Source organism: Saccoglossus kowalevskii, chromosome 8 (genome assembly GCF_978046115.1).
Source record: "Saccoglossus kowalevskii chromosome 8, keSacKowa6.1, whole genome shotgun sequence".
Classification (NCBI taxonomy): Eukaryota; Metazoa; Hemichordata; class Enteropneusta; family Harrimaniidae; genus Saccoglossus; species Saccoglossus kowalevskii.
Window position 1 is genome coordinate 39680591 of NC_140648.1, and position 10141 is coordinate 39690731.

At 35.5% G+C, this 10141-nt stretch overlaps 1 protein-coding gene across 1 annotated transcript in view; it reads left to right on the top strand.

Moving 5' to 3' along the window:
• LOC102801096 (nucleosome-remodeling factor subunit BPTF-like) overlaps positions 1-5719 on the top strand; it is an 83018-nt gene extending 77299 nt beyond the window's left edge. Inside the window, exons 14-16 of the mRNA XM_085502602.1 lie at positions 744-936; positions 2128-2212; positions 4885-5719. Of these exons, the coding sequence (XP_085358728.1) occupies positions 744-936; positions 2128-2212; positions 4885-5081 (475 nt within the window). The 3' untranslated portion in view covers positions 5082-5719. The remainder of the gene's footprint in view (positions 1-743; positions 937-2127; positions 2213-4884) is intronic.
• The last annotated feature ends 4422 nt before the right edge of the window (positions 5720-10141 follow it).

The following is a 10141-nucleotide window of genomic DNA, read 5'->3' on the forward strand; positions in this document are numbered from 1 at the left end:
GTTTGTCTATGTGTAAAAATTCTAAAGTGCGCTTAGAATCGCAACAAAGTTGCAATCGAGTGTTGTGCATCTCATTAGCATATCATTATCCCTTCTGGCCTCTGTTTTTTGAAAAAAATTCCCACTGTTACCGAAGTGAATACTCTAATTAAAGCCGCATCTGAATTCGTCCATTGAAAAAATGAATTTTAATTAAAGCTGCGGCCTCAATTAGGAATTTTACGGTAGCAACTACAGTGTACATGTGTACCTCTCTCAGATTTGTTCATTTCGTGATGATATCTTAAATTCTCTAATTTTGATGAATATTTTTGTCATTTTTGGTAAAAAGTGATATTTTCGTCTTCTTGTTAAAAATCGCAAGTCCTATTGCTAATACATACTATACATATTGTTCATTTTCTAATGATATCTTCTGTTCTTTAATTGAAATGTGCATTGCTAACAGCAGAGCTATCTCAGCCGAGAGGCTGCATGTTCATTTTCTAATGATATCTTCAGTTCTTAATTGAAATGTGCATTGCTAACAGCGGAGCTATCTCAGCCGACAGGCTGCTTGTTTATATGCATGCTATGTTGCTGTGTAATATAAGGAAAAATATAATTCATGATTATAATAATAAAGTTCATATATCAAAACAATCTGATAACCCACTATGTTTATCAATATCTCAACATTCAATATAACTGAGAGACACCAGAGTCTGATGGTTATTGTCATCTCTGTAAACTTGAACCATCAGATTTTACATCGGCTGTGATAGATGTCAAGACTGGTTCCATGGAAGATGTGTTGGTATATCACAGACAGAAGCTGATAACATTGAGAAGTATCTCTGTCCAAATTGTCAGTCTTCTAAAGTTCAGAAAAGCAATACCAAAGATCTGACCAACAGGGATTATGACCAGTTAAGACGATTATTACGACAATTACAGGTCAGTGCTAATTTATTTAATACTGTATTGTGGATTTTGTTTTGCTTCCAGTCTTCACGGAAAATTGAAAAATGATGGCGACGCATTTTTAGCTCCGCTGTCGACTATGTCAAGTGGAGCTTATCATATAAGTGATTGTCTGTTGCCGTCCGTGTCAACTTTTTAGCTCCTCTGTTGGCTTAATCGAGTGGAGCTTATCATATGAGTCTGTATCAATGATTTACTTTTTCGACTTATTCATGAAAACTACAATCCTGAATGCTTTGATACTTGGTGTATATGTACCTTGGGTAGACCTCTCTTAGATTTGTTCATTTCGTGATGATATTTTCAATTCTCTAATTTTGGTGAATATTTTTGGTAAAAAGTAATATTTTTGAATTCTTGTTGGAAAAAGTCTGGTTGCTTTGATACTATACATATTGTTCATTTTCTAATGATATCTTCTGTTCTTTAATTGAAATGTGCATTGCTAACAGCGGAGCTATCTCAGCCGACAGGCTGCTTGTTACATTTTCGACTTCTTCTTGAAAACTACAATTCTTATTGCTTTGATACTTGGTGTATATGTACCTTGGGAAAACCTCTCTTAGATTTGTTCATGGTGATGATTTCATGATAATATCTTGATGAATATTTTTTGTAATTTTTGGTGAAAGTGATATTTTCAACTTCTTGTTAAAAACCAAAAGTTCAATTGCTTTGATATTACATATATAGGTACTACAGATAGACCTCTCTCAGATTTGTTCATTTTGTAATGATATCTTTAATTCTCTAATTTTGATGAATATTTTTGGTAAAAAGTGATATTTTCGACTTCTTGTTGAAAACAGAAAGTCTGATGGCTTTGATACAATGTACTATACATATTGTTCATTTTCTAATGATATCTTCTGTTCTTTAATTGAAATGTGCATTGCTAACAGCGTAGCTATCTCAGCTGACAGGCTGCTTGTTTATTTTTGTTTTAAGACTGCAATTTATTGCCATGACAATATGTATTAAATAATGCTTTTGAATACATACCTTGATATAAAACAGCATAACTTACTCAGAAACATACGATCATTTTCTAATTCTGCTTTACCAATACACAAATGTGTGAGGCACAGGTATTAAACTCACACACACAGTGATTACACTTGTCAACAACAATATAATGTATGTACTATTGTAAATTTTTTACAGAGTCATAAGATGGCATGGCCATTCTTAGATCCTGTCAGTGAAATAGATGCACCTGACTATTATAGAGTAATTAAGGAACCAATGGGTAAGTCAACAATCCTGCCTTTTACTTCAACTCTCACTGTATAGGATATAGTATTATAAACACCTCACTGTATAGGATATAGTATTATAAACACCTCACTGTATAGGATATAGTATTATAAACACCTCACTGTATAGGATATAGTATTATAAACACCTCACTGTATAGGATATAGTATTATAAACACCTCACTGTATAGGATATAGTATTATAAACACCTCACTGTATAGGATATAGTATTATAAACACCTCACTGTATAGGATATAGTATTATAAACACCTCACTGTATAGGATATGGTATTATAAATACCTCACAGTATAGAATATGGTATTATAAACACCTCACTGTATACGATATATTAATGTAAACACCTGACTATAGAATACAATATTGTAAATACCTGTCTGTATAGAATACAATATTGTAAATACCTGTCTGTATAGAATATAATATTGTAAACACCACACTGTATAGAATACAATATATAATATTGCAAATACCTGACTGTATAGAATATAATATTGTAAATACCTGACTAAAGAATATCATATTGTAAATACCTGACTGTATAGAATATAATATTGTAAATACCTGACTGTATAGAATATACAGTAAAACCTGTCAAAACCGACCCCTGGATAAACCGACCTACTGTCAGAACCGACCGATTTATGTAGTCCCGAAATTTCTCCATAGACGCCTATGTTAAAACAACCTGTGAAATCCGACCACTGTCTACTCCGAACACCGACCGCATTGATCGGCCCCAAGTCCAATATTCACACTGAATACATCGACCATCCGACCCGTTGCACCACGTCCGCTGTCTAGTAATCCGGTCTGCCCGACCTAAAAAGTGTGCATTGTGTTGAATTTACCGTGAACGTCACAGAAACAAGTCCAAATCTCACACTACAAGTAACGTCCCGTGTAAAACAATAGCAACTGATTAAGTTTTTCACACCACACGCCATCGCATCGCGTGATGTCTGGACAGTGTAATGACCCCGGATATAAACAAATGATCGGGGTCATCAACTTCAATTGCGGTGAAGCACACTCCATTATCACTTCTTCAACGATCAAAACATTGAGTTTTCTTCCTTCCATAACGATTCTGATCGACAATTTTGTGCTTTCGAATGTTTCCGTAAAGGGGGCTTCAAGATTAAAATTTATGATGACGAAGAAGCAGACGATGACAAAGAATTCGGAAACCTTATTTAGCATGTTGCAGAGCCGCAAACACAGTGTAGCGTTGTAGAATACCTCCACTTTGATGAATGTATACCGACTGAAGCAATGTATGACGGCGAGTGGGAGCAACAGATTGTTGAGAATGTTATTGCAGACAAAGAAAACCATGAATCTACAGACAACGATAGTCAAATTATTGACCCCCACGATGACCGTGACTTGACGCATGGCGATGTGCTAGACATGTTAACAAGATTACAAAACTTCGCAATAAACAAAGACTCCAGCTACTTGACAGATATCCAAAATTTCATAATTCGAACGAACAAAATCGTTGAAAAAAGATGTTCTTTAAAGCGGTGAAAACTTGATGATTTTTTTACATCGTAATTTGATTCATTGACTTAACAGCAAAATCAACTGTCTGCATAAATTATAATAATTACATGTAGCTCACGTGAACTTACGTTGTGATGTCATTCAAAATGGACGCCTTCAGTTACGATACGCGATACTTACCCGGTCTGTTCCAACAGTTATTTTAATGTTTATTGATTTCATGTACATACCATAATATTCTTGTCTTGTTTGGTAAATTATTTTATTGAAACAATACAATAAATGTAAATACATGTATAATCACCGGAGGCAAACTCCGGTGTCTTTCATTTGTCCCGTGTTTACAGCACATGTAATTGTTGTTTCAATCGAAGTTATGCCCACCCTGAATAAACCGACTCCCTCTGAAAACCGACCATAGATCCCAGTCCCAGTCATGGTCGGTTTTGACAGGTTTTACTGTAATATTGCAAATACCTGACTAAAGAATATCATATTGTAAATACCTGACTGTATAGAATATAATATTGTAAATACCTGACTGTATAGAATATAATATTGTAAATACCTGACTAAAGAATATAATATTGTAAATACTTAACTGTATAGAATATAATATTGTAAATACCTGACTGTATAGAATATAATATTGTAAATACCTGACTGTATAGAATATAATATTGTAAATACCTGACTGTATAGAATATAATATTGTAAATACCTGACTGTATAGAATATAATATTGCAAATACCTGACTGTTTAGAATATAATATTGTAAATACCTGACTAAAGAATATAACATTGTAAATACCTGACTAAAGAATATAACATTGTAAATACCTGACTGTATAGAATATAATATTGTAAATACCTGACTGTATAGAATATAATATTGTAAATACCTGACTGTTTAGAATATAACATTGTAAATACCTGACTAAAGAATATAACATTGTAAATACCTGACTGTATAGAATATAATATTGTAAATACCTGACTGTATAGAATATAATATTGTAAATACCTGACTGTATAGAATATAACATTGTAAATACCTGACTAAAGAATATAATATTTAAATACCTGACTGTATTGTATAACAATATGATAGCACCTTTTAATTTTTTTAACAGATTTATCGACTTTGGACGACAAGATGCGCAACAGGCAGTATAGAAAGTTGGGTGAATTCATTGGTGATGTGACAAAAATCTTTGATAATTGTCGTTTTTATAATCCTTCTGATTCTCCATTTTTTCAGTGTGCTGATGTTTTGGAGAAGTTTTTTGTACAAAAAATTAAAATGATTCAACAGACTATCAGTCTTTGAGAATAGTCATCATTGTCTTGGTGATATTTATTATTAGGTTTGTAATGATCAATAGTAAGAAAGTTTTAATTTTTTTTTTCTTGAATATAAACTGAATAACTTTCTATTTTATATTGAATTACATCATCGATATTGAAGATGATATCCCTCATACTGTATATTTATTAATAGATTATGAATTAATTTAAGCTCTGAGAGTGACACAGGGAAATAACAGTGCCTATTTATAAAGTAATAAATGCTGTATTGTCTATGAGGCACCGAGGGCGCTGCTGCGGCAAATGTTAGATTAACATCAGTATTTTGGGGAAGTGTTAGATTTTCACTCATTGTACATACAACCCTAGGATTTCTGAGTAATGTTTAATTAATGGAAACAATAATTAATGTTGCTCCACCTTTTGTAAATGGCCCAAACTGTTATAATGAATACATTAACAGTTTGCATCTGTCATTGGCAATGTGCATTAAAGTAGAATTTTCATGCACTAATGCTTGTAGACATTCTGTGTATTTTATATTTTTGTTTTTCTATCATATTTATTATTACATTCACATTATTTGGTTACTATAGTTGGCTTCAAATCATGTAACTTTTTTTGTGAGTTTAATAAAGATGTCTTTCAAAATACAGGAAATGTTTGTGTATTGTTATGGCAATCACAATGTGTATGTTCTATGGGAACCTGTCAAACACAAATTATTTTCTACGGGAACCTGCCAATCACAATGTATGTCCTATGGGAACCTGCCAATCACAATGTGTGTTCTATGAGAACCTGCCAAACACAATATATTTTCTACGGGAACCTGCCAACACAATGCATGTCCTATGGGAACCTGCCAAACACAGTGTATGTCCTATGGGAACCTGCCAAACACAGTGTATGTCCTATGGGAACCTGCCAAACACAGTGTATGTTCTATCGGAACCTGCCAATCACAATGCGTATTCGATGGGAACCTGCCGATCACAATATTTTCTATGGGAACCTGCCAAACACAATGTATGTTCTATGGGAACCTGCCAAACATAATGTATGTTCTATGGGAACCTGCCAACAACAATGTATTTTCTATGGGAACCTGCCAATCGCAGTGTATTTTCTATGGGAACCTGCCAAACAATGTATTTTCTATTGGAACATGTCAATCACAACGTATGTTCTATGGGAACCTGCCAAACACAGCGTATGTTCTATGGGATTCTGTCAAACACAATGTATGTCCTATGGGAACCTGCCAAACAATGTATGTTCTATGTGAACCTGCCAATTACAATTTATGTTCCATGGGAACCTGTCAATCTCAATAAATGTTGCATAGGGTTCTGCCAATCACAATGAATGTTGTATGATAAACTGCCAGTCACAATTTATGTTCTATGAGAACCTGCCAATTACAATGTGTCTTCTATGGGAACCTGCCAAACACAATGTATGTTCGATGGGAACCTGTCAAACACAATGTATTTTCTATGGGAACCTGCCAAACACAATGTATGTTCTATGGGAACCTGCCAATCACAATGTGTGTTCTATGGGAACCTGCCAAACACAATTCATGTTCTATGGGAACCTGCCAGACACAATACATTTTGCGTGGCAACCTGCCAATGACAATAAATGTTGCATGGGAACCTGCCAATCACAATAAATGTTGCATAGCGACCTGCCAATCACAATAAATGTTGCATAAAAACCTGCCAATCACAATAAATGTTGCATAGAAACCTGCCAATCACAATAAATGTTGCATGGGAACCTGCCAATCACAATAAATGTTGCATAGAAACCTGCCAATGACAATAAATGTTGCATAAAAACCTGCCAATCACAATAAATGTTGCATAGAAATCTGCCAATCACAATAAATGTTGCATAGAAACCTGCCAATGACAATAAATGTTGCATGGGAACCTGTCAATGACAATAAATGTTGCATAGAAACCTGCCAATCACAATAAATGTTGCATAGAAACCTGCCAATGACAATAAATGTTGCATAGAAACCTGCCAATCTCAATAAATGTTGCATGAGAACCTGTCAATCACCATAAATGTTGCATAGAAACCTGCCAATGACAATAAATGTTGCATGAGAACCTGTCAATCACCATAAATGTTGCATAGAAACCTGCCAATGACAATAAATGTTGCATAGAAACCTGCCAATCACAATAAATGTTGCATAGAAACCTGCCAATGACAGTAAATGTTGCATGGGGACCTGTCAATGACAATAAATGTTGCATAGGAACCTGCCAATCACAATTAATGTTGCATGGCGACCTGCCAATCACAATAAATGGTGGATGGGAACCTGCCAATCACAATAAATGTTGAATAGGATTCTGCCAATCACCATAAATGTTGCATATGAACCTGCCAATCACAATAAATGTTGCATGGGAACCTACCAATCACAATAAATGTTGCATACAAACCTGACAATGACAATAAATGTAGCATGGGAACCTGCCAATCACAGTAAATGTTGCATGGGAACCTACCAGTCACAGTAAATGTTGAATGGGAACCTACCAGTCACAATAAAAGTTGCATAAGATTCTGCCAATCGCAATGTGTGTTGTATGAGAACATGCCAGTTACAATTTATGTTCTAAGCGAACCTGCCAAAAACAATTCATGTTCTATGGGAACCTGCCAATCACAATAAATGTTGCATAGAAATCTGCCAATCACAATAAATGTTGCATGGAACCTGCCAATCACAATAAATGTTGCATAGAAACCTGCCAATGACAATAAATGTTGCATAAAAATCTGCCAATCACAATAAATGTTGCATAGAAACCTGCCAATCACAATAAATGTTGCATAGAAACCTGCCAATGACAATAAATGTTGCATGGGAACCTGTCAATGACAATAAATGTTGCATAGAAACCTGCCAATCACAATAAATGTTGCATAGAAACCTGCCAATGACAATAAATGTTGCATGGAAACCTGCCAATCTCAATAAATGTTGCATAGAAACCTGCCAATCACAATAAATGTTGCATAGAAACCTGCCAATCTCAATAAATGTTGCATGAGAACCTGCCAATCACCATAAATGTTGCATGGGGACCTGTCAATGACAATAAATGTTGCATAGGAACCTGCCAATCACAATAAATATTGCATAGAAACCTGCCAATCACAATAAATTTTGCATGGGAACCTGTCAATGACAATAAATGTTGCATAGAAACCTGCCAATCACAATAAATGTTGCATAGAAACCTGCCAATGACAATAAATGTTGCATGGAAACCTGCCAATCTCAATAAATGTTGCATGAGAACCTGCCAATCACAATTAATGTTGCGTGGGAATCTGCCAATCACAATAAATGTTGCATGAGAACCTGTCAATGACAATAAATGTTGCATGGGAACCTGCCAAAAACAATTTATGTTCTATGGGAACCTGCCAATCACAATTAATGTTGCGTGGGAATCTGCCAATCACAATAAATGTTGCATGAGAACCTGTCAATGACAATAAATGTTGCATGGGAACCTGCCAATCACAATAAATGTTCTATGGGAACCTGCCAGTCACAATACATTTTGCGTGGCAACCTGCCAATGACAATAAATGTTGCATGGAACCTGCCAATCACGATAAATGTTGCATAGGAGCCTGCCAATCACGATAAATGTTGCATGGGAACCTGTCAATGACAATAAATGTTGCATGGGAACCTGCCAATCACAATAAATGTTGCATGAGAACCTGTCAATGACAATAAATGTTGCATGGGAACATACCAATCACAATAAATGTTGCATGAGAACCTGTCAATGACAATAAATGTTGCATGGGAACATACCAATCACAATAAATGTTGCATGAGAACCTGTCAATGACAATAAATGTTGCATGGGAACCTGCCAATCACAATAAATGTTCTATGGGAACCTGCCAGTCACAATACATTTTGCGTGGCAACCTGCCAATGACAATAAATGTTGCATGGAACCTGCCAATCACGATAAATGTTGCATAGGAGCCTGCCAATCACGATAAATGTTGCATGGGAACCTGTCAATGACAATAAATGTTGCACGAGAACCTGCCAATCACAATAAATGTTGCATGAGAACCTGTCAATGACAATAAATGTTGCATGGCAACCTGCCAATCACAATAAATGGTGCCTGGGAACTCGCCAATCACAATAAATGGTGCCTGGGAACTCGCCAATCACAATAAATGTTGTATGATAACCTGCCAGTCACAATTTATGTTCTATGGGAACCTGCCAAACACAATGTATGTTCTATGTTAAACCGCTAAACATAATGTATTTTTAATGGGAAACTGCCAAGCACAATGTATTTTTTATGGGAACCTGCCAAACACAATGTATGTCCTATGGGATCCTGCCAGTCACAAAAAATGTTGCGTGGCAACCTGTCAATCACAGTAAATGTTGTATGCGAACCTGCCAGTCACAATAAATTTTGCGTGGCAACCTGCCAATCACAATAAATGGTGCATTTGGTTCTGCCAATCACAATAAATGTTGTATGATAACCTGTCAATCACAATAAATGGTGCATTTGGTTCTGCCAATCACAATAAATGTTGTATGATAACCTGCCAGTCACAATTTATGTTCTATGGCAACCTGCCAGTCACAATAAATTATGCGTGACAACCTGCCAATCACACTAAACGTTGCATGGTAACCTGCCAATCACAATAAATGGTGTGTGGTAACCTGCCAATCACCATAAATGTTGCATAGTAACCTACCAATCACCATGAATGTTGCATAGGAACCTGCCAATCACAAAAAATGTTGCATGGGAACCTGTTAATCGCAACAAATTCCGAATGGGAACCTGCCAATCACAATAAATGTTGCATAAGGTTCTACCAATCACACTAAATGTTGCATGGCTACCTGCCAATCACAATAAATGGTGTGTGGGAAACTGCCAATCACCATAAATGTTGCATAGTAACGTACCAATCACCATGAATGTTGCATATGAACCTGCCAATCACAAAAATGTTGTATAGTAACCTACAAATCACCAT